The following is a 26,501-nucleotide window of genomic DNA, read 5'->3' on the forward strand; positions in this document are numbered from 1 at the left end:
AATCATCGTTGACAATTTAACTTTCAGTAAATACGCGTATGATTTTTTTTAACTGCGAAGTAAATACGATTTGGGTGCTTCGAAACAAAGAGTACGTGGTTCGGTGAATGTTATCGTGTAGTAGTTTGAGCGTGATAGATTGTGATAATTATATATTTATTAGTGTGTAATATAAATATGTGTATGGCCTGCGTGTAAAATGTATGAAATAGGATGTCTGTAAAATATTACTTCGCGCGAAAAATGAGTAAATAATGAATGAATGTAATGCTATATTAGTAATATGTTATAAAATATGAATGAGATGATATGACACCTATATTTAAATGGATAGGCCTAGTGTATATTATATAGTGAGAATATGAATATGTTTACTAAAAAAAATCTCTCGCGTTTTGACTTCTACACCAGTACATTCATCCAACCGAGTTTGCTATTTGGATAGTAAAGTGTAGTTGGATATTGTGTGTTACTTCGCATTTAAGTACCTCATAGTAACAGCCCCGGATTCTTAAGCCTTTCATAAGATAGGTTAGCATCATGTGGGAATTACTTCTAAAGGTTGACAGAAATGATAATTAAGAAAACTAACTGCTATATCCTGTGATCATTGAAAAGTACAGGTTTGGTCATTTGTACCTTTAACATTCATTGACTCTTCAAGATTTTTTTTTCGTTGCTTACCTTATTTATTTATTGTGCAGTGTTCATATAGCTGACAGCTCAGTTCGGACTATCCGATTAAATCAACTGCTACTAAATTAATATTTATGTCATTAGCGTACCCGGATGTCGACCCCTAGTCCCCTTAAGTATTTTCATTTCTTTTCTTAGTTTAATTAGATGAGGGAAATTAACGACATCCCAGACTTTGGCATGTCTGCGCAGGGTAGCCATCGGTGATGTTTGGTCATTGAAATCACCGATCCAAAATTCAGTTTATTTATTTTTTTTTTTATTTTGGCAAATTCTCATTAGGGATATCTTATCTATTACTCTAGTTTCATTACTATTCTGGACTCTCCTAGTTTCTTAGAGGTCGGATGATTTTTTTTTCTTTTTGAAATTCTAAATTAGCGCTTTCTCTAACGTTCCGGTGGATTCCGGGATCTCCAAGGACTCAATCGGATACAGCGAGGGGGGGAATTTCCTTAAAGCTTTCGTCTTTCTGAAAATTCCCTTGCGGGCACGGATTAGTTGTGTGTTTGGAGATAACTTTTGAGTTTACGTATTTAAGTAAACCACCCCCTTTTGGCATAAAAGAGGATATTTGGTTATAGTATGTTGTATACGTAAATTCGACCACTTATCTTTCGTAGTTGTAGTGTTCTGTCTCCTCTCTTTTTACCTATACTTCTTCTACTTCTTCTCTAAAGTTTTTTTTTAAATTTCAACCTCCCCCCCCCCGTTTTCTGAAACTCATGAAAACGTACAATATTCATATCACTTATTTCGATCGTATGTACTAACTGAGACATCGAGCGATACAATTCGTGGAGGTGTTTCAGCACAACTCAGGACCATTTTCACGATATTCAACCCACCATGGGAGGGGCTGACGAGAATGTACACTATGCTTTCAGATTCCTAGAAACTTACTTGTTATTCATCGATCGTACAAATTATACCCATTGACGACTGATTTCTGGTTTTTCTTTCTATTGATTGGTCATATAGTGTGTATGTATTAGTAGTTTGGGCCCACTAGTTTCGAATAACCTTGATTTTTTTTCTTTCTCTGTATATATATCTATATATATGTACTTACATAGTCTGAAAACTTACGTGCCTGCTCTATTTGTTGTATTTCCACCTTTTATGGCAATTTATTAAATAACACCAACTATTTCTTTATACGCGGAATTTAGTAAATTGAGAATTATTATTGATTATCGGGTTTACACATAAAGTACAATGTTGCAACCTTATATATAAAAAAGAATTTTGATAGTCAGGGTTTTTGTTTTGTCTTTGAGCCAAGCCAGCGTGAATACTTGTTGAATATAAAAGGGTTATGTAGAATTTAAACGTCGACGAATTACTGAGATTAATATTAGAGTGAAATTGATTATATTGAGGAATATGAATAAATATATGTATATATATATATATGAGTATGTATGTAAAGGGCTCGGTATTTACCCTGGTTGTTTTAGGTTGCCATAGATTTTTGACACCCGACATTGACCAATTATTTGTGATGTAAAGTATTACCGCGTAACTTATAATTAATGACACCTTATCGATTTGTTAGTAATGTTTGTAACTATTCAATTTTTTAATACTATGTCAAATGTTGCATGGAACAAGTAGCAGGTCGTAAGAAAACAAAACCCTAATCCTTATCCTAATTTATTTTGCGAGATCATAGTGAAATCAGTAAGCTACGAAACAGTGTACCCCACCAACGAATCCTTCTATCAGTAATCTATGAAACAAATCCTCCCCTACGACTGGAAAACATAACTATTTGTCGTTCGTCAGTTCAGTGACTAGAATCTTTTGACTACACGATCTAGACCAGAAAAAAAATCGATGAACTGATTTTGGTAATAATTTAGGAATGTGAATACAGGACCTAGATAGGTCCAGAGACCTAGCTCCATTGAGACGTATAGTGTAATGGAAATAAGTTCCCAATGTTTGGGACTGGATTCGATAATTTTTCTTTAATCTGAATTAACTTTGAAATTTTATATCAAGTGCGTCAAGTGACGAAATGAGAAATTTATATATATATATAATATGAAGAAACTAATTTTTTTGTCTGTAGTTAAGACAAACGATTAAATACTCTCATGGACACCAATCACAGTGAATAAAGAGAGTAGAAAAAGGAGTTATTATCGACGTGAGAACAAAGACTCATAAAATTGTCGAAATTTCTCCTTTTGGGACAGAGACTCAATAAAATGCTACTAAAGTGTTTTTTTTTTAAAGAATGATTAACCAGTTATATTTTTTTCTTTCTTTTTTCACAATGATATGTATTCATTGCACTGAATCTTAAATATGTTGACCTTTGAATTTTCTTTTTTCTCCTTTATTTTTTGTCTTTCGTCTTTTGTCGAATATTTTTTTTAATGTAATCCAACTTTTAATATCTCTAAAAAAGAGAAATGTGTTATTTGATATTGTTGAAAGTAGCAGATTTCTGTGCATGCTTATGAAACATTCTTTTTTCATGTATCAAATTTTTCCTGTTATGTCAAACTAAGTTTTCTTTTATTGAAATGTAATAAATGTCTATAGAAATGTAGTTAGGTTAGTTTAATTCAACTAAATGTAACCTGAAGTATACACTGTCCTGTATGAATGTGTGTGTGAGTGAAATGTAGGTTTAGTATTAAGTGCACCAATTATTTTGACATATATGTGTGACTTATTATAATTAATGGTAGTTGGCAATTAAAGTCATTGAATGTCAATACTAACTTAATTTAAGTTGGCTCTATGAAGGAAGTAAAAAGGATCGAAGTAGCCTGAACGAATGATCATCATGTGAGAACTGTGAAAGTCAAAATCTTGAACAAATAGATGGGTTACTCTATTTTTTTTCCTGTGGTCGATTCTAACATGCCATCAACTTCGTCGTTTGTTTTTCAAAGTCTAGAACTTCTGAAAATATTGAATAAACGGTTAAATTAAACTTTCTCATCTATCTCAGAGCTAGATTGGGATAATTCGGTAGTTGGGGTTAAATGGATCTAGGTCTGGGATGTATGGATTAACATGTGTCTACCTTTGATCACCTTAATACCAAACATTCACCCAATAGCTATTGGAAATGATTCTAATTCGATAATTATTCACTTTCCTTTACCATATTTCTCAAAATATCTAGTAACAGTTTCCTCTTTATCACCTTCTTACTTTACCTCTTTTCTCTTCTATCTTCCTTTTCCTTTCTTCATCTTCTTCTTCTTCTATTTTTAATAAAACTGAAAAGGGGGTCGTGACTGGGAATTCTATATGTAATAAACACGGTCATGTATTTATTTTATTTTATTTTTTTCAGAAGTCCGATAAAAAGTTCTCTCATTTCGATCGAACCTAGTATGTTCGAAATTAGGAAATGGATAATATATTCCAATATAATTAGACATAAGTTGATAGCTTCATGAATATCCCCACCAGGGGTGAAGGGTTCCCACTCACGACTTATTCCATGCATCACATATGTTACAGAGCTTTCTTTCTTTTCTTCTTTCTTGCCCTTTAATCAGTTTTAAGCATTACTACACCACTTAACCACGGAGACAACTTACGAGAGAATGTGTTATAAGGTGCTAATAGAATCACTCCAAGCGTAGGTTCACACTTAGAGCCTTAAATAGCCATTTTCTGCCTTTTTCGTAATTTTATCTGAAGATTGATTGATTGACTTCCATATTAGAACTGAGTGAAGTGTGAATTGTATGATAATCGCAGAAATACGTAGATTTCTCCTCTTTAAACTTTACATCTTTGCGAGTGTTCTTAATACCTGTGAATGTGTCGAGTCATTGGCCCTCTAATTTACCCCCTAATATTCTTTGTGCGATGATTTGCCTGACTAAAGTTTCATAACAATAAATGCTTTTTGCTTATAACTAATATATTGTAACTAATAATCATATTCAAGGAAATAAGAATAATAAAATAAAACAAAATAGGCTATAATAATAAAATTTTATAATCACACCATATAAAAATACTTCCTTGTTACTAGCGAGATCAGTAACGATACTTGCTTTAATTTCTTTTGGATACAAGAAGGTGTATACAGCTTTTAGAGGGAGCATTTTATTGTATATCGAAAATAATTGTTTAATATTTCTCGACATACGTTGCAATATAACATGTCTGGAAGAGCAGTTGGAGGACAGCCGAAGCCACCAGAAGGCGCCCCCCTTTCCCCCTCTAACGTGGTCACTGGAAACGGCGTTTCCCTCCTACCACCGGGCCTATAGCATCGTCCTTATCCGGCGATTTGCCGGATCCGGTTTCGGCTCCTTTCATATTATCCGGCGTTTAGCCGTGGATGAAAAATATGCGAGCAGGGTTGTTGTGCAACTGAAGAAACAAAACTCAGTGACTCTTTCGTGTTGTGGTGGTTGTAATGGACAGACGCAAAATGTGTTTTCTACTCGCCTTGTTAAGACACAGGCAGAAAAAAAAAACGTCAGACACATAGGGCCTGTTTGTTATCGAATGAGAGAACATGCCACATACAGAAAAGATGTGCACTTTTTATTAGAGAAGCGGTATTTTGGAAGACATTTTTCTGTACTGTTTCCACAATTGATAAACTTGGGCAAAATAGCGGCCCGGTTCTGGATATTTAAAATACCGTTCCGGTATTCAACTGTTGTGACTGAGAAAATCAGGCTAAAGTCCTTTCGGGATAGTCAACCGTTGAGGTCTATCCGAGAATCTCAAGCCAACATTCAGCCACTGACCCCAAGACTGGTCTGTATTATTGTTATTACTAGCTGTTATGCCCGTTCTTCGCACGGGTCAGATAAAATATCAATGTAAACAAACTGAACAATGAGAGAAGAATTAAGAAACATTTCTAAAATTAGATACATTTTGTGTGAATATATATCCAACAACGTACGTGTTTTCATTGGGAAGGCGGATGGGGGCTGAATTTGAACGTAAACACTATTGGGAGTATCAATATACATATGAGCGACCTCGATAAATATGAATTCGACACAAATATTGGTCATTTTCTACTACTTTTACATGTCCCGGTAAACGCCCCCTGAGACCCCTCCCTGGTTCGAATTGTGAAAAAATCGCCTCTGGTCTTCAGCCGATACCGCAAAAACTATGAATGTGACACTAGCATCTGTCATTTTCTACTACTCTTACATAGAAAGTAAACGCCTCTGTGATCCTCTGGTTCCAATTTTGGAAAAACAACGCCTCTGGCTCCCAGTCGACGGGGGCTGTATTTGGAAGTCAACGCCTTGGGAGAATCACCATTCATCTCAGCGACAGCGAAAACTATTGATTTGACACTAATATTGGTCATTTTCGATTATTTTTACATGTCTCGCAATTCTCCAGTACGGTGACTCCCGGCCCGCATTCAATGGTGGCTGAATTTGAAAATCATCGCTAATGAAAGTATCACCATTTATCTCAGACCGCGAAAACTGTGAATTTCACACTAATATCGGTCATTGTAGATTATTTTTTTTAACTCTGTGATCTCCTGGCCCAAGTTCCTTAGCTGATGGGGGCTAAATGTGAAAGTAAACGCTATCTTGAGTTTCACCATTGAGCTCAGTGACCTCGAAAGCTATGGATTTGACATTAATATCCGTCATTTTTGATTATTTTTACATGTCTCGAAATTCCTCCCCCCCCCCCTCTGATGATCGCCGGCCCGCATACAAATGGTGGCTGAAGTCATCGCTAATGGTAGTGTTACCATTGATCTCAGCGACCGCGAAAACTATGGATTTGACACTAATATCGGTCATTTTCTACTACTTTTACATGTCCTGGTAAACGCCCCCCTGAGACCTCCTGATTCGAATTTTGAAAAAAAAACCGCATCAGTTTGATTTGGAGCCTGGACCAAGGTACCTGTGACCAAATTTTGGTAACTTTCGGTCCACTCGTATCGTCCCTAGGCCGCACAAAGACAGACATACACATAAACTCTTTATTTTATTTATATTAGATTATTATTATTATTATTATTATTATTATTATTATTATTGTTATTATTATTATTATTATTATTATTATTATTATTATTATTATTATTATTATTATTATACTATTTCGGGTTTATTCTTTTGTTTTAAGCGTTCCGACTATTGACTCAAGTCTCTTTAAAGCACTGCTCTAGTCTCTGAATTCAGAGGACTATTCAAGAAATTACAGCCAGATAATTATAAAATATATAAAGTACGGTATATTTATCAAATATCACATCATGAATTCTCTCTTGCTTTGCGTAGCAAAATAGTACATTAATATATAGCAAAAGAATGTATTGCTCAAATATTTGATAGTGTATATTTCAATTTTGGGTCACCACAAATTTATAGAAGGTCATTTGTTCAGTGCTACACGGACATCTCCCAATCTTCTATTACATAGAAAAATAATAATTTATATTGATTTCGACACTTGGGTAGTATTGGTCGTTTTCAATTAATTGTACATGTCATCTTTCCCCATATATTGTATATACAGGTTTGATTAATTACTCCAGATGTATTGGGCTAGAACATAACCACATACACAAACACACTCCACATAACACACAAAACCACACGCTCCCATATTATAGCAGCCACTTTCTGCTCTTTCCTGGCAACACTTGCTTCCTCCCCCAACACCCATCCGGTAGTTTGCCGCGTATATGTGAAGAGCGTCATTGCTTGTAATGTCCCGCTTGGCTATACACGGCGATTTGCCGCGCCGGATTCTAGCAGGGAGATCCAGCTGTTTTTGCTCGCCGGATGAATGTCCGGCGACCGCCGCACATATGTGAAGAGCTTCATTGCTTGCAATGTCTTTCTACCTCGTCCGGCAATTAGCCGGAACCGGATCCGGGAAATCGCCGGATAATGTGAAAGGGACATAACATTTACCTGGACGTGTAATTAAGTTCAAATTTGTTATATAATTATTCTGTATGGGTAGTAGTAGTATATATTACAATGAATTAGTATATTACAATATTAAAATAGTTGAGGCAGAAAAATACACCCATTCTCTAGTTTTTCAAAGTATTACAAAGTACTATAAAATATTGATTAGTGTTTGGAGTTTACGGTCCGTTTCAAGGCCGAGGCTATACATATAAGGCGTGGACATAAGCTTAACATGAGATCTAAACAACATGAGCTGCAACGGAGAATCGGACTGAGGCCTTCCGCAGCGCAGCCATGTGTCACATATGTCACATAACCCAATATTCTTGTTCTGTGTTTCGAAGTTAAACTCTAAATATCGATCATTAAAATTAACTTTAAACACTATTTTAGCTGGAAAAAAATCCCAGCACTCATCAGTTCCATTTATAAAGATTTAGATTACATTTGTTTGATATTGTAGTTTAATCGAACACCTTTTGTTCCTTTTTATGCTAGGAATAATTTTCCCACGTGCTTGTAAATCTAGATAGTATAATCTCTAATAATCCAAAACTAATTTTCAAGTTAGTTAAACAAAATAAGAATAATTTCAATCATTTTCTTTGCAGGTTTTGAATCTAGTGTCCGCAATTTATTTCAGCATTGCACTTCCATTCGTGCAAAAAGTACGTAGTAAGTATAATTCTTTTTCTCCTATAATGAGCGACACAATGATGAGTATTTACAAAGCGCAAAGTATAGGTTTAAAAATGGACTTTAAAATAGATGGAGCAGTACAGATGTATCTTAAGTAAAATTTATGTTATTCAATTATTACAAATACAGTATTTCAAGAAACCTACATGAGAACACAAATTCTTATGACTATTACCACGAATTGTAAAATATAATCTCTACGTTTTGTCACGTTTTATAAAACAAATAACGGTGCCCTGAATTGACAAAAAGTAGTAATGTGTAATATTTGTGTAATTGAATTAAGGGCATCGATTATTTCTACTAGATCCTATTCTTCGTTTGTTTTTCTTTTCCATTAATTTATATATGAGTATCGTTTTCTTACTTTTCTTTTTAGCTGTTTCTGCTGGTCTAGTAACCACAAGTGCAGCTATGGTGCATGAGGTCCCGAGTTCAATTTCCAGTCAGAGAGCCTTGAACTTTGAACGTATTAATGATTCGGATTCCTCCTTAAACTGTAGGTACACAGCTTATATTGCTTCAGTGCTATTCTAAACTCCAACAATAATTACAGTGTTTCCTTGAAAATAAGACCTAAGTAGAAAATAACCGCAATAATAACTGCGTACATTATATGCTATCGGTCATAGAGACTCTGGAACGTCCTAGCAAAGTCATTGACTAGAAAGCTGTTCAGCATGATGTCATTTGTGTTTCTCTATTCGTTGTTACTATTGGAATATATATAAAGTCATCAACACCCCATATATTAGCCTAATTTGGCCCCAGGGCAATTTATGCTCTTTTCTAAGATTAAATCTTTCCTGAACGGGGAGAACTTTCAGGATGTTACATCAATTCCATTAAAGACAACGGCGGTGCTGAAAAACATAGCTCTGGACAAGTTTTCTAGAGCGTTCCAGACCCTCCAGTGGTACAGTTTGCGGCATAGAAATTGTTACAAAAATTCTAAGTCCAAATTAATAACAAACTCTTCCCCGATTTCTTATGCATTCAGAAATACATCTCTCAATCGATTAGTTGCTTCTAGTACGATCCAACTCCAACTCCTTCCCTCCTCTACTTCTCCTTGTCTAAAGCAATGTGTGTGACGTAGCACACTCTTTTCATTCAGACGAAAAAAAATCAAGTTTACAATGTTATAGCTGTAAAATAGTCTTTTTCATATGTTTATTCTGAAATACCTTTTAAGAGCCTAAAATTTAAAAAAGTCACACAATCTTCCCATAGCTTCATTAATATCTTTAGTTTCATTCTTTCCCTTCTTTAAAGACTGCAAGCTAGTAAGATGCTCCCTAAGAAAACTATCGAAATTGCCAATAACGGCAGTAAGTTTTGTGCTTCCTAGTCTGTAATGCACGCACAGAGCTCGAGAATATCTACTGACAGAAATGAATGTCATTCAATGATTCATTTCATTTCTTTTCAGTAATTGCAAGCAAATGTTCCAAGAGCGTCATTTGGGCAGAACAGGAGGGTGTAATTTCCACTCCCTTGAGCTTCATAAATACATATTGTTTGATCAAATGTATAGTAATACACTAATAAAAAGTGAAAAATTTTTGTCGGCGGAGACTACCCCTTGCCCCGAATAAAATCTAAAATGACACTGCTCTTAGCAACAAACCTATAGAGTTACGATAGCACATTGCTAGAGAGCTTACATTTGGTTTCAAGAGTCGAAGGTTTGATCTCAATCCATATGAGTTCCTTAGCGACATTGAGAGAGACAGAGAGAGAGATTGAAATATGGAGACAGAGAGGAATGATTAATTTACACAGATTTAGAACTGGGTAAAAATGATCGGACAGAATTCATATTATGACAAAAATTGTGATCTTGTGAAACAGAAGAAGGGAAGGTTGCGAACTGCGAGGATCACATTAGGCAGTTGTCGAATTAAGGCAGAGAACACTTTTTAGAGCATCAGATGATTAAGAATGGAGAGAAAGATCATGAGATCTGAGGAATTAAGAATTTAAAAAATCTGCAGCTTCCGAGACGGGTTTCGAACCCCGAACCTTGTAGTTATTTAACCAAGACTTTGTCCATTCTGCTACGGAGAACTCTGTACTCCATCACGTACGTTTCCTTTAGATACGTTGAAAGCTAACTTAATGGGATATTCCAAAAGTTGACTTGGTGGATGCGCCTTTCTGTTAGGATATAAACCTCTTGCAACTTAGTTACAATGTGCATAATGAACGTCTCCTTGTTCAGAACACTTTTTAGGCCAGTAAAATTTGTTACTATTATGTTAATTAGGTGACATTTGATAGAACCATTCGATAAAGTAATACCGAACCCTGTGCGTCATTGTCTGTTAGGTGAATGGTTAATGTAAGTTACTCCTACTTGTATAGTCCGAGTTTCGAATCAAGGCCATTCTTATTGATTATCTTCTTTGAGCTACGCTCATACTGTACTTTCCACAAGTTCAATTTTGAAGTAATGTAGTCACAGCTAGTTTAATTCGAAATTATTTTCAAAAATGATATTTGTTATTACATACGTTTCTTTAACTTGCGATGTTTCAATTTGATATGAAATCTTACAACCTTAATGTAACTCATTTCCCTACGGCATATCATCATGAATGTTTCCACAACGACGACAGTCGGGCGTTAATACAAAATTCAGTTCTTACTGTATGTACGTATATATATTTAGAAATTTTGACTCAGAAAAAAACGTACAGTGCAACATTGACTATTGGAGGAATTTCAAACGAATTTACTGTACGTATAAATTACCATCTCAACAATCTACTGTGGGGGCTAAGACACTGAAACCATTCCAGGGCGGGAAAGGGGTTACAAATGAAAAAGCAATATAATACGAAAAATATTGGTGTCAAATTCATAGTTTTCTGGTTCGAGGAGATGAATAGTGGTAACCAGATGGCACTCCTCACTTGTTTGTAGCCTTGCATAAATGGAAAATTGTTTTAGAAGTATATTTTACATTCAAATATGATTGTTAAAAGGAGCTTGTCCTTCATCATTATATTTTATAATTATTTTCTACTGTATTTCTTATTTATAATAACATATTTTCTATATATATATATATATATATATATATATATATATATATATATATATATATATATATATATATATATATATATATATATATATATATATATATGTTGTATTTTATGTTATATGTTTCTTATTTACATTTTACGTCTTATATTTGAAGAGAAGCTAATGACAATTTAGAGCAGCAGGGACATACACAGAATGCACGCCTTGGCAATTCAGAGCTCCTGCCCACGAAATCACTAATTTTCTGTAAACTATATCTAATTTTAGAGATGATGATAGACATTTTAGTAAAACATGCCCTCAAAAAGCCTTGTCTACGCCCCTGCAAACCAGTGAAAATTTTAGAGAGCGAGCAGTTAGTAATGTTTCCCAAGAAGTTATACCTCCGATATTTCCGAGTGTGATATCAGTATTTGTGCATTATCACTTTTCACCCGCAGTGTATTGAAACGCACTAAAAAGGAACTGTTCTAAAGTCTTCACTGGTTCCCCCTATGACCTTGGACATATCTATATCTGAAATATCACCTTTTATGTCACTAATAACGAAAACTATCCATTCGACACAAATATAGGATATTTTCGATTCTCTTTGCCTGTCACTCTCCCATTGTCAACTCCATGCCAACCAAGGCTTAATTTGAACTTATGAGGGATCCACAGGGTCATTATTCATCATTGCACATGAATTCGACAGTAATATCGTTCGTATTTGACGTCTTCTACATGTCATCTTCACCTCTTGGTAGGGGTGGTTTCAGTATCTCGCCCCCATAACTATGGAGAAATTTCAACCAACGTAAGTATAATTATAAATTACCATTTTAAAAATAACTCTACAGATTATCTTTTTCAGAGGGAAATTCGTTAACTAAATTTTCGATATCAATGTATTGCCTTTTTTTGCTTTCCATGCTAAAAATTACCAAAGGGCTCAACTTCATTTAAACAATTGTGCTATGGATATAGGTTTTAGTGGTTTAATTCACTGAATGCTCACTTAGTTGTTGCTCTCGACACAGGAAAAGTGAGATACAGTTATAAAAGAAAAATTTAATGAAATATTTGTTTTACGTCCCCCGATTATACCGATTACGCTAATGGAGACATTGATGCTGAGAAATGAATGAAATCGTGGAATGAAGAAGTGGGAGAAAACGGGAGAAACCCGAGAAAACTCATGCACACGGTGTTCGTCCATAATAAAGTTCATTCGGCGCGAGCGGGAACGATCTAAGGACCCCATGGTAAAATTATAAAAGAATAGGAGTCTAAACAAATACAGAACACTACTATCAATGAGAGTTATATAAGATTAGATGTTTAGTTATTTCATTCTAAGTTAAACTTTCAATCAATCTTGTTCTTCATTACTGTTCGAAAACTTAAAGTTGTTGCTGCAAGACTTTAATATAATAATAATATAATAATAATATAATAATAATAATAATATGGAAGACAAATTCCGCATGAGGACAGATTATATTAAAATCTGTAAACTCGCCCCTAGCGTTAGGCAAAAGTAGTCTGGATTGGAGACAATTGTCAGGACCATCAGGACATACCCTCTGCATACTTCCCTACAACTAGCTAAATGCTAAACAGAAAGTTTCCAGGCCAATTTCATGTAGAAAGTAGGGATACTGAACTCAGAAGAGCCATACTAAAATTTGTTTTTAAGTAATGGTTATGCTGGCTAAGCTACAGAAGAAGTCGATAATGAGAATGAAAGAAATATGGAAATAAAGAAATTAGGAGGAAGCGGAATCCGGAGAACATTACACACACGGTGTTTATTCAGCACAATGCTCACTAGGCGGGAGCTGGGTGGAAGAGTGAACCATTAAATTAACAACACTTCAGTAATAATAATAATAATAATAATAATAATAATAATAATAATAATAATAATAATAATAATAGCAATAAAATAAATTTCTAAAAGTTTTAAAATTGCCCTAAAATTTGGAAAAACTTACTTAAACGTAGGGATTTTGGAGAAGGGGTTCCGTACCTTCAAGATACACTTCTGCAACTACCCACATTTCAAACAAAAGTTTTCCACTAACGTTTCATGTAGAAAGTGTTCTACTGTATGTTTTTAAAAAAATAACTGTAATAAGAATAATTGAATATCACTCAACAGTAAGGCATATAATAAACTAACTTTTAGGATATGCAGAGGTAATTATAAAAGCTTTGCTTAAAAATACCTACACAGACCATAATCCAACGAGCTGTAAAGTACAAAGTAACAAAAAGCCTATAAGATTCAGTCTAAACAGCAATTCTTACTTAAAGAAAGGACATACACTATTTCGAGAGTCGTAACAAGACGAGAAATGTTTACGATACTTTTCGTCTCGTCTCGATTCTCATCTGCAAAAGCGACATGATAATTTGAGTTACCCTTGTCCCGTCTCGAATGAAAAATGTTAATTCTCATGTTATTTTGTTTGTTTTAGGAACAAGATGAGAAAGTTCTCTTCTCGTGGGCAACATTAAACAAAACCGAAATATTCTTGCCAAATGTCACGTTTCTGCTTGTAACGTTATAACCGGAGTGATAATTAGCTCCCAGCTTTTAATCTTCTACGAGATAATAATAATAATTATTATTATTCCTGCAGATTTGATAGTACAAGTATTGAAACATCCGCGTATTCAAATATCTGAATACAATAAAACGTATGTAATCGTCGATCAATCGCCATCAAAAATCCTTAAGTAGGAAAAATGTCCGACGCGGATTCGAACTACGAACCTCCAAGTTATTAGTGGAGCGCCTTGACCATTTAACCACGATTACTGCACCGTACATGGTTGGTCGTTAGTCGTATTACGATAGGTTTCTTTGCTTGTAAAGTTGTGTGTAATATTTCTTCGTTTCAGAACGCTTTTCGTATTTTTTTTACTGATGATATAAGTGAATAATGTTCGGCAAAGTTTACATTAATAGCTTGAGCTGTTCTTAAACCTTTGTTCACAAGTTCTTCTCCACACGAAACTACAGATATAAGAAATTTAATTCTCATGTTTTGCACTTGTTTTCAAAGCAGTCATCATTAACTGGTAAAGCAATTTTTCCGTCACGATTCATGAAATTTGTAACAAAACACGTCAAGTAAAGGGTTAAATGAAGGATATAAGAGTTGATATCAAAGTTGAGTACTGTAAGCTAATGAAAACATGTAATAACTTTTCCTATTTGCAAAGAATGTCAGAATTACGTTTAATTCACTAACTGGTATTAGATTTGGTTCAAGCTTGAAGATATGGAATGCAAAAACTCAGTGTAGCTAAAAGAAAAACGCTACAAGAATGGACGAGATTTGAACGTAGGACCACCAGCAGAAAACTCGTTCACTAACCCTTCATCTATCAAGCCAACACCTTTTATAGTTATACATTTGCATGCAAATGATACCATTATACGTCTGTGCAATCAATGTTGTACTCTTTTTCTCTTCAAAATCGTAACATGTATACGACGATTCGTTTCATCTTCCATTAGAGCTTTGAAACACATGATTTGTGTTTTCAGTATAGGATCTTTCGTCTCCTTTAAAAAAACAGTTCTAGCAAATACCACTCAATTCACAAAGCAGCAAAAGCACGTACTGCCTTAGAAAATATACCTAAAAGGACGAAAATGTATCATGCACCCGGCATAACTAATGGGAGTGTGGTGAGGGAGGCCTGCAGCAAAAAGGGGCCCACTGAAGTTTCCTTATTCCACTTTGGAGGTTTTATATAATTTCACACGGTTTCCTCAATGTCTAAAATGCAACTACTGTAGCCTTAGATGAAACATAAGTTGTGAAGGAGCTATAGACTGTGGAGTCTACTGAAAAGATTTATCACGTCCTTGCAGCAACAACTTTAAGTTTTCGAACAGTAATGAAGAACAAGATTGATTGAAAATTTAACTTAGAATGAAATAACTAAACATCTAATCTTATATCTCTCATTTACAGTAGTGTTCCGTATTTGTTTAGACGCCTATTCTTTTATAATTTTACCTATGGTGCATGGGGTCCTTGGTTCGATCCCTGCTCGAGCCGAATGAACTTTATTATGGACAAACACCGTGTGCATGAGTTTTTTCGGGTTTGTCCCGTTTTCTCCCACTTCTTCATTCCACGATTTCATTCCTTTCTCAGCATCAATGTCTCCATTAGTGTAATTGGTATAATCGTGGGACGTAAAACTTAAATATTTCATTATTTTTTCTTTTATAACTGTATCTCAATTTTTCTGTGACGAAAGCAACATCTAAGTAAGCATTCAGTGAATTAAACCACTAAAACCTATATTCATAGCATAATTGTTTAGATGAAGTTGAGCCCTTACAACAGTACGTTGTATATTTGTATATTTTTACTACTTGTAAATCCTTATTTTATTAGGGCGTAAGATATTTTAAAATATGTACTAGGGTGATTATGTAATTCGAAGAAGAAAAAGAAAAAGAAATATTAATTATAATACCGATATAAAAAATATTCTTATGTTTTATATGTTTTAAATAATAGGATTTTGGAATGTCCTTGTCAGGACAACAAGATATAAATAAATGGATTTTTATTCAACGGACTTGGTATTTTAGTGGCTCAATAATTTAAGAACCGTTCTACCCTTTGGCAATTTTTAGCATGGAAAGCAAAAAAAGGCAATACATTGATATCGAAAATGCAGTTAACGAATTTCTCTCCGAAAAAGATCACCTGTACTGTTATTTTTCAAATAGGAATTTATAATTATACTTACGTTGGTTGAAATTTCTTCATAGTTATGGGGGAGAGATACTAAAACCACCCCTACCAAGAGGTGAAGATCACATGTAAAAGACGTCAAATACGAACGATATTACTGTCGAATTCATGTGCAAAGATGAATAGTGACCCTGTGGATGCTGCGTAAGTCCAAATTAAGCCTTGGTTGGCATGGAGTTGACAATGGGAGAGTGACAGGCAAAGAGAATCGAAAATATCCTATATTTGTGTCGAATGGATAGTTTTCGTTATTACTGACATAAAAGGTGATATTTCAGATATAGATATGTCAAAGGTCATAGGGGGAACCAGTAAAGACTTCAGAACAGTTCCTTTTTAGTGCGTTTTAATACGCTGCGGGTGAAAAGTGATAATGCACAAATACTGATACCGGTATCACACTCGGAATTATCGGAGGTATAACATAGAATACAATATATATAGTAAATATGTTATTATAAATAAGAAATACAGTAGAAAATAATTATAAAACATAATGTTGAAGGACAAGCTTTTTTTTTAAAACAATCATACTTGAATGTAAAATATACTTTTAAAACAATTTTCCATTTATGCAAGGCTACAAACAAGTGAGGAGTGCCATCTGGTTGCCACTATTCATCTCCTCGAACCAGAAAACTATGAATTTGACACCAATATTTTTCGTATTATATTACTTTTTTATTTGTAACCCCTTTTCCTCCCTGGAATGGTTTCAGTGTCTTAGCCCCCACAGTAGATTGTTGAGATGGTAATTTATATGTATAGTAAATTCGTTTGAAATTCCTCCAATAGTCAATGTTGCACTGTACGTTTTTTCTGAGTCAAACTTTCTAAATACATATACATACATTACAGTAAAAACTGAATTAACGCCTGACTGTCGTCGTTGTGGAAACATTCATGATGATATGCCGTAGGGAAATGAGTTACATTAAGGTTGTAAGATTTCATATCAAATTGAAACATCGCAAGTTAAAGAAACGTATGTAATAACAAATATCATTTTTGAAAATAATTTCGAATTAAACTAGCTGTGACTACATTACTTCAAAATTGAACTTGTGGAAAGCACAGTATGAGCGTAGCTCAAAGAAGATAATCAATAAGAATGGTCTTGATTCGAAGCTCGGATCATACACGTAGGAGTAACCTACATTAACCATTCACCTAACAGACAATGACGCACAGGGTTTGGCAGTACTTTATCAGATGGTTCTATCAAATGTCACCTAATTAACATAATAGTAACAAATTTTACTGCCCTGAAAAGTGTTCTGAACAAGGAGACGTTCATTATGCACATTGTAACTAAGTTACAAGAGGTTTATATCCTAACAGAAAGGCGCATCCACCAAGTCAACTTTTGGAATATCCCATTAAGTTAGCTATCACCGTATCTAAAGGAAACGTACGTGAAGGAGCACAGAGTGGATAAAGTCATGGTTAAATAACTACAAAGTTCGGGGTTCGAAACCCGTCTCGGAAGCTGCAGATTTTTTTAATTCTTAATACCTCAGATCTCAAGATCTTTCTCTCCATTCTTAATCATCTGATGCTCTAAAAAGTGTTCTCTACCTTAATTCGACAACTGCCTAATGTGATCCTCGCAGTTCGCAACCTTCCCTTCTTCTGTTTCACAAAATCACAATTTTTGTCATAATACGAATTCTGTCCGATCATATTTTCCCAGTTCCAAATCTGTGTATATAACTCATTCCTCTCTGTCTCCATATTTCAATCTCTCTCTCTCTCTCTCTGTCTCTCTCAATGGCGCCCAGGAACTCATATGGATTGAGATCAAACCTTCGGCTCTTGAAACCAAATATAAGCTCTCTAGCAATGTGCTATCGTAACTCTATAGGTTTGTTGCTAAAAGCAGTGTCATTTTAGATTTTATTCGGGGGAAGGGATAGCCTCCGCCGACAAAAACTTTTCACTTTTTTATTAGTGTATTGCTATACATTTGATCAAACAATATGTATTTATGAAGCTCAAGGGAGTGGAAATTACTCCCTCCTGTCCTGCCCAAATGACGTCTGTCAGTAGATATTCTCGAGCTCTGTGCGTGCATTACAGTAAGCACAAAACTTACTGCCGTTATTGGCAATTTCGATAGATTTCTTAGGGAGCATCTTACTAGCTTGCAGTCATTAAAGAAGGGAAAGAATGAAACTAAAGGTGTTAATGAAGCTATGAGAAGATTGTGTGACTTTTCTTAAATTTAGTCGGCCGCGGTGGCTCAGTGGTAGAGCGTTCACCTCTGGTGCTTGGGGTCCCGGGTTCGATCCCAGTCCCCGCGAAGTGAACTTTGTGGTGGACAAACACCGTGTGCGTGGGTTTTCTCGGGGTTCTCCCGTTTCCTCCCACTTTCTTCATTCCAGCATTTCACTCATTTCTCATAATCACCGTCTTCTTTAGCCTAACTGGCATAACCGTGGGACGTAAAACTCAAAGATTTCATTTTTTAAATTTAGTTTCTTAAAAATATATCAGAATAAACGAATGAAAAAGACTGTTTAAAAGCTATAACATTGTAAACTTGATTGCTGTTTTTTTTTTTCCGTCTGAATGGAAAGTGTGTACTACGTCACGCACATTGCTTTAGACAAGGAGAAGTAGAGGAGGGGAGGAGTTGGAGTTGGATCGTACTAGAAGCAACTAATCGATTGAGAGTTGTATTTCTGGATGTATAAGAAAACGGGGCAAGAGTTTGTTATTAATTTTAGTAATAATTTCTATGCCGCGAACTGTACTACCCTGAGTGTGTAGCTCAAGAAGAGACGTATACAGAAAATTTATATAATACATTTTCCTGTATATATATATAGATATGTACAGGATATACAGGATGGACAATTTATCTTAAAACGTCTTTATAACTTTAAAACTATTAGGTGAAAAACGGTGACATTTTGTTCCATACAAACATTAACAGACGTATATTATTTGTCATACTTTACAATAACACAGGATTAACAGTGTTACTAACCCAAAATAAGGCTATTTTTTTTTTTTAATGGCAGCGCGTCGTGTTATTACGTATTTGAAATCGTCGCGTTCAACAAAAAATTGCAATACCACAGACACTATTTAGTGTTACGAATTACAGATGTTACAATATTAGAAACAATGGTGTCATTTGAAGGGGCAGAGGGACAATTTCACTCTTGAGTTCTAGAAACACAAGCTTTTTAGTGAATTGTATACTAATACACTAACAAAAAACGTGAAATTCTTAGGTCGCTGGAGAACCTTGCTCCTCCTCCCGTGGCAAAGTCTAAAATGCCTTAGTCGAAAAACAACCTAACTTTGATGGCTTTGACAACAATAGAAACGTAAGTGAGACTTACGGTGCAATGCACAACCAAAGTACCGTAGTGTTGAAAACTGTTGTCATGATATGGAGTGTATAGAATAATGGAATAAAAGTTTCAATCAATTGAAAATTCACTGGTTTCAAAAGGCTTAATTTCGAAAAATATTTTAGATAAATGTTTTTCAATCACCTAAAAGTTTTCCAATAGGTGCAAAGATCATAGAGACATTACCAGAAATTTGATATATCAAACTGTTTCAGAAATATGGAAAACTACTCGTAAAGTTTGCTAGACTGCTTAAAACATATGTGATTGTGAGAATTTGTTGTAATTAGGACTATCAAAAGCTGCAGATTGTTGTAATGTTATAAAACCAAAGGAAAGCATGTATTTTTTAAATCGCCCCCAAAATACACAATTTTAAGCAGTACAACAAACTTTACCAATATTACTCTTAATTACAGAACTGTTTCAGATATAAAATTGTTGTAAACGGCGTTATGATTCTTAGTCTACTGAAAAGCATGTACGTGGTTGAATAAAATAGTTTCTAAGCATTTTTCGAAGCAAACCCTTTTGAAAAAGTCAACTTTTGAATTCCATACGTTTATCTTTGTTCCTATTTATTCGAAATTGTCGAATAATGATCATAGTATTTAACATTACGCTACTCTAGACGTGCATAGCGTTAGAGTGGCACTGTAGTGGCAGCTCTTAAAATGTTTCTGTTACTGTAGCATCCTAAGTGAATTTGTTATATGTAAGTTTTCATTTAAAATGTAGGTTTGAAATTTGTAATAATCTGACGTAGTGCTGAAAAATATTACTTTATGTTGGGTTAGGAACACTTAATTTGCTGGTATTGCAGAAAAAAAAGAGAGAGAGAGAGATAGAAACAATGTCCTTTTTTCAGTATCGCATGATGTGAACTATTAGCGTTTTTATCTGTTAGTTTAGAAGTAACATGGACGTTTAAAAAGAAATGGCGTGTTCAAAATAGCTAGAAGAAACTATTATATACAAGGTGTGTTCCAAAAGTATCGAAACTTTGGTTGGTAAAAATACATTTATTGATTTGGAAATTGGAAACACTAATCTACTTCAAAGTAGTCTCCATGGTAATGCACACACCTCTTCCAGCACTCACACTTTTGGAACTCTTCTGGAACGTAGTTTTTTGGAATGGTGAGCAACCGTTCTGTTGTATTCCGCAAATGTCTTCTCTTAACTCAAATCAGACCCCTTTTAGTGGCATTTTCAGCTTGGGAAATAACCAAAAGTCACGAAAGCCATGTCGGGTGAGTAGGAGCCTGACGACACACAGGCATGTTGTGTTTGGAGGTGAAGCCTGAATCAAATTTCGCGGACACTCTCCTCATGTCCAAATTCTTGTTCAAATTTGAATGTGCCTATCCGATTGAATGATTTCCACTTGAGTATCGCCAAGCTCTAGACAAAATTTGATGCAATATCGATCTTCAAGTTTTTTTTTTTTTTTTTGTCATTTTACAAAAAAACTGAATTCCGACGTTCGCTCACTACATGTTTTCACTCTTTGTCCGACTGCGCAAGAGTGTCCCTTCTATATCTACACTGAAGAAAGTCTCCCGCGCTCCATTGTTTTACGTAGGAAATAAGGTTCGATACTTTTTGAACATATCTCGTATGTAATAGTTTCATCTAGCTTTTTTCTTCAAATATCTTTAAGAATCTATTGCGTCTTGAAAATTAAATGTTGTGTATATATTATTAAGTCAGATTTGATATAAGTAATACTTAATTTTATTGCAAATTTATTTTGAGAAAGCAAAATGTTATTTGACCAAGGTTTGAGAAACAATTCAGGAAACCAAGCTGTTAAAATCCCTCTTCATCGCATAAAAAAGATAGGAGTATTTCCCCATTCAATTAACAGGAAATTAAAGCAGAGATCGTGCATATTGTAATGTCCCACATGATGTATTGAATAAACAATTCCACACGCCAGTGTTTACAAACACCCCCACGTGGTTTGGCAAAAAGATTTCACACCAGGTGGATCTACAATCACCTGCAGATAACTTGCTTCTGGCCCCTCCCACGGAGCAGAAGACGACCACGGAGCAGCATTGCCACCGCCACCCAATGAACCCTATAAAAAGCTGGACGACGGATATTCTGTACCAGTTTTCTGGTGACCCTCCTACTGTTTGCCACGGAACCTAACCCCAGGCCTCTAGTCTGCTACGGGACTACGCCTATCCTATATCCTGGCTCAGCCTGCTACGGGGCTCTGTCTGGGAACCCTAACCACAGCCGCTTAGTCTGCTACGGGGCTCTGTTGGTCCACTTAACTCTCCTCTGCTTGCTACGAAGCATTGGGTCCTTAACTCCCTTCTGTTTAGCCTGCTATGGGGCTCTGAAGAGATCCTGTCTGCGACATTACGGTCAAAGAGTATCTTTAACTAACCTTGTATACTAGAGAGATTATTTGTACAGTATTTTGTAAAAATGCTTTTATAGTAAAACTTTTATAATAAACGCCGGTAGTGGGAGTTGATTCCGGACACTCTTTTTATTAACACTCTACCTATATTTATATGGGGCAAAGTTTTACAATATATTCAACAAACTTAACTCTAAGTTTACTTCCAGGTAATAACGGGAGAGATTATTTAGCTGCTGTGTCTTTTCCAAACTTTTGGCCACTGGATGCTGTCAGTTATTTGAAAGAGGAAGACAAGTACAAAGCATTTCAATCAACAGGTAAATATTATTTGGTGAAGCACTTCTCAAATAAATACATTCTGATTATTTTAAAATCATATTATTAAAGCACTTTCGTCTTCAGCATTCAAGAAGCTACTCATAAGCTCTCAAATTTTAACTACACGTACATAACAGTATGGTATAAAGTTAACCAACAAAGTTATGTCCCTTTTCGTGGAGATCTGTGTTCAATTGACCCTCACAGCGTGAGTTGAATGCGAATGGAAGTAAGACGAAGGTCAGTTGTTAGTGTGGGTATAACCAACATACTACTTGGTTGTGGCAGTTCAGTTACACCGTCAACTTGCGGTTAGGATAGAGCGAACATAGGGCCTCCACAGAGCAGCATAAGGGCTTGTTTGCTGTACGAGTCCAAACTGAGGTTAAACGCCGCTTCAGCGAAGCGGAAGATATGCCAAGCCTTTGATGAGAGTGTCTTAGCGTTTAAGAACGGTGACGAAACACTCGAAGACGCACTACTTGCCGGAAGACCAACACATGTACAAAATGAAAATCTTCAGGCAGCAATTGAGGCGAACAGTGACCAGACATGTGAAGAACTAGGACTACAACTCAGTGTGAGCGGAGAAACCATTCGATAGTCCCTCCATCAACTTGGGAAGCACTACAAGTCGGTGGGTCGGACATGATTTGACTCGGGGCCAGAAGGCAACGCCAGCAGACGCCTGTGTTTCTTCGCTGTCTCGTCTGAGGAAGGAGTCATTTTTGGACTAAGACTTGACATGTGATGAGAATTGGGTCCCGTACAAAGCTCCATGGTGCCGTCATCATTGGTTAGTATCCCATGAACCGGTTCCAACACATCCGAAATCAGCACTGCATCAGAAGAAGGCTCTTCTGTGTTTGGTAAACTTGTCGCGGCATTGTGCATCAGGAACTTCTATCAGCTGGTCAGAGCATCAATGCAACTGTGTACTGTCAGCAGTTGAGCCGTGTTTGAGAAGAACTCAAAACTGTGGAGCCAGCACTTCTGAATCTCAAAGGGGTCCTCCTGTTATAGGACATCGCTAAGCCCCACGTAGCCGGGACACCATTCTATGCCTTGAATGGGAAACACTATAGCATCCACCATAGTCCCCGGACATTGCGCCGTCCGATTATCACCTGTTTCGTTCCTTCTACAATCGCCTTAGAGGACGCCAGTTCAAATCCCTAAGAGAGATGCAAAGTGCACTGATACCTTCTTCGCTTCACGGTCCACCAAGTTCTACGGCGGTGAAACCATGACCGTCCAGAACGTTGGCAGAAGGTCGCCGATGCTGATGGGGACTATTTTTGATCTTCCAAGTATGTCTTAGTTGACATATCGATGTTCGAATGTGGTGGGTGAAAGAGCGACAGAACTTTCTTGGTTACATTTAATTATTCCTACCCAATATCTTGTTGTAACACACATTAAATTGTAGATGAATGAATATCTCGTAGCTTAGTGTTGAAGAGTAATGCAAGATTCTAATGAAACAAGCAATCCATTTAGTTATTGTTGAACAAATCTTTGAAATCTTTGAGTTTTACGTCCCACGGTTATGCCGGTTAGACTAAAGGAGACGGTGATGATGAGTAATGAGTGAAATGGTGGAATGAAGAAAGTGGGAGGAAACGGGAGAACCCCGAGAAAACCCACGCACACGAAGTTTGTCCACCACAAAGTTCACTTGGCGGGGACTGGGATCGAATCAGGGACCCCAAGCACCAGAGGTGAACGCTCTACCACTGAGACACTGCGGCCCCCTTTGAAAAAAGAAAGTCAAGAGCGAACTTTCATGAAAAAGGTCAAGAAAGCCTTCTCAAAGGGAATGTTGATACCGCCTTTCAGGGGCGGACTGGCAGGGCCGCTAGGCAGCTATCGCGGCTTGGGCCCTCTCAGAACAAAATTAATGAAAACAATAAAGAAAGAAAGAAAAAGATAGAAAAGCTAAAACAGAAGAAAGCTAAATAATTCGGTAGATTATTGGTTATGCTACCAACACACACCGCTCTTCCGTCCTTCCATCATTAAGCGAACTTTTTCAGTAGGGCCGTTTTGTTACTGGATTTGTGGTTAGGCCCATCGTTCACTATGGTATTTTATTATCAGAAACTGTTATTTACTTTGTGCCTGGGGCCTTGTGCCCTTCAATATATTGGGCAGTTGGGGCCCTTCTTTCATTACATTGAGCTGTGTGGCCCTGGGCCCTTTTTCATTACCTTGGGCAGTTGAGGCTCTAGGCCCTTTTTCGTTATGTTGGTCAGTATTTCATTATACTGGGCAGTTGGGCCCTTCTTTCAATACATTGAGCAGTTGGGCCCTGGGCCCTTTTCCATTATGTTGGGCAGTTGGGGCCCTGGACCCTTCTTTATTATATTGGACACTTTCATTACGTTGGGCAGTTGGGGCCCTTTCATCGTTGAATAGAGGGGCCTGGTTTGTAGCTGGGCCCATATTTAACCACAGGCTAATTGATCCATTATGGATGTTAACACAACTTGTAGGTCTATATTTGATAACTCAAAAGTGGAGAAACAGCCCATATGTATTTACTTTTGCCTAGTCCAAATATCAAGTTAAGTTAGAACAGAAAACATGCTTCGTTTTTGGAATTATCAGCTGGAGCTTATGTTACAGTGTTGACATGGATTTTTTTTCGCTAGCTTAAACTGTCACTCCAAGTAGTCAGTTTGTCACAGGATATAGAGTGAATGTGGAAAACGTGTATAAAGATGTAAAACGCTATGAAAATTCCTTGTTCCACGTTCAGGCTGAAGAAGTAGTCATAACCGCTGGAGCAAAGAAAGATAATTTCTCTGTGATACTAATGCAAGAAAATTTCGTCAAAAACGAGTAGAGAAGTGAGCTTTGATTAAATGGTTATTTGATATTATTTTGTTCATTGGAAGACAACACTTAGCTTATAGGGGACAGGGAACACTGCATCTGCCTATAAACTGGATGACAGAAATATCAATAACGGGAACTTCCTGGGATTGATTTTATTAGTGGCTGAATATGATGCTGTACTGAAAGAGCATGTTAAGGAAGCTATATAGGTCAGTAAACAGCGCAAGGAACTGGAGCAAAGTCATAGAAATCCGAAAGGGCAGGGAAGAGGATCGCTAGTGGCTTTTCTATCAAAAACGTTTATAAATAAACTAATCCGTATTATTGGACAGTTATTGCAGAAGAAAATAGTGAAAGATGTCAAGAAAGCGGGCAGTTTCAACATAATAGTCCGGGATCCACAGTACATGCCCGTAAAAATTTGTGGGTGCACGGAGTTTTATTGTTGCATCGTGTTCTTCGCCCTATCGCTTTCTATTTTTTCTTGGGTAGACATCTCAATTATGGTCGCTTACCTCCACAGACGCTATTTTCCAATATGGCCGCCAAATAAGCAATCACCATACATAACTAAGGAACTAAGTCATCTAGGAAAGTGATCTTGGTGTCGAATCATAGGTTTTCGGGGTCAGAGAATTCAAATATTACCTTACATTTGCGATATATTGAAGTCTTGCATGTAATATAGCCAGGGGCGTACGCAGGAATTTATTTGAAGGAGGTCCAAAGCTGACACACCGATACCAAGTCATTTCAACTTAAGAGACTTTACAATAGGAGCTCTTGACAAGTTCGACTTTGAGGATATTCACCGCTCCCAGGTACATTTGAGAGTCATCGTACTGCCGTGGTTCTTTTTCAACATAAAACATCAGAAGAGATCCACAGAAAAAAAATATTTCACAAACTGTACTGATGAACAGAATTTGTAAATTTTTGTGTGAGCTACCGTGTCGAAAAAAAGAAAAACTAAATCGAGGGAAGAGTATAACCAATCTTGCTCTTCCGAACAATTTTACAGTAGCTGAGGATGTTGGCATTCATTCATCTGATGAGGCATCCACATGTGCTCTAAAAACTGAGTTTGTTATTTCTCTTACTCGATGTGGTGCGTCTTCAGGCGACGCTCAGCTCGTATCACCAACGTGGAGAAATATACACTCTTTAATTTCATCAAAAGTTGTACTAATTAAACAAGTTGGGTTTCTGCCAGTTATTCCTTCCCCAGTTACCGATTACGCTACTGTGTGTACTGCCATTAAAATCTTTGAATCTGTGAGACAACTATTGAGACAACCCAACTTTCCGATCTTTTGCGACGAAGGAGTATTCTGTACAGTTGTGTACATAGTTCTAAGTAACCCAATGGAATTTTATGACATATTGCCAATGCTTAGAATGTTTCATTCCACAAAAGTGGCTCTACGGTGTGGTGGGAAGTACCTCCTTGGTAGCGGTT

The 26,501-nt window shown here is 36.3% G+C and overlaps 1 protein-coding gene across 4 annotated transcripts in view; it reads left to right on the top strand.

The window, feature by feature from the left end:
- LOC145683423 (uncharacterized) overlaps nucleotides 1–26,501 on the top strand; it is a 275,918-nt gene that overhangs the window by 130,359 nt on the left and 119,058 nt on the right. For 2 of the 4 annotated variants that reach the window (XM_081754756.1, XM_081754757.1), the window contains exons 3-5: nucleotides 8,219–8,282; nucleotides 8,686–8,805; nucleotides 22,090–22,200. In XM_081754756.1, coding sequence (XP_081610882.1) covers nucleotides 8,219–8,282; nucleotides 8,686–8,805; nucleotides 22,090–22,200 — 295 coding nt within the window. The remainder of the gene's footprint in view (nucleotides 1–8,218; nucleotides 8,283–8,685; nucleotides 8,806–22,089; nucleotides 22,201–26,501) is intronic. The other 2 variants (XM_081754758.1, XM_081754759.1) reach the window with 2 other exon arrangements.

This window comes from Thermobia domestica, chromosome 4, assembly GCF_964235325.1.
Source record: "Thermobia domestica chromosome 4, izTheDome1.hap1.1, whole genome shotgun sequence".
Classification (NCBI taxonomy): domain Eukaryota; kingdom Metazoa; phylum Arthropoda; class Insecta; order Zygentoma; family Lepismatidae; genus Thermobia; species Thermobia domestica.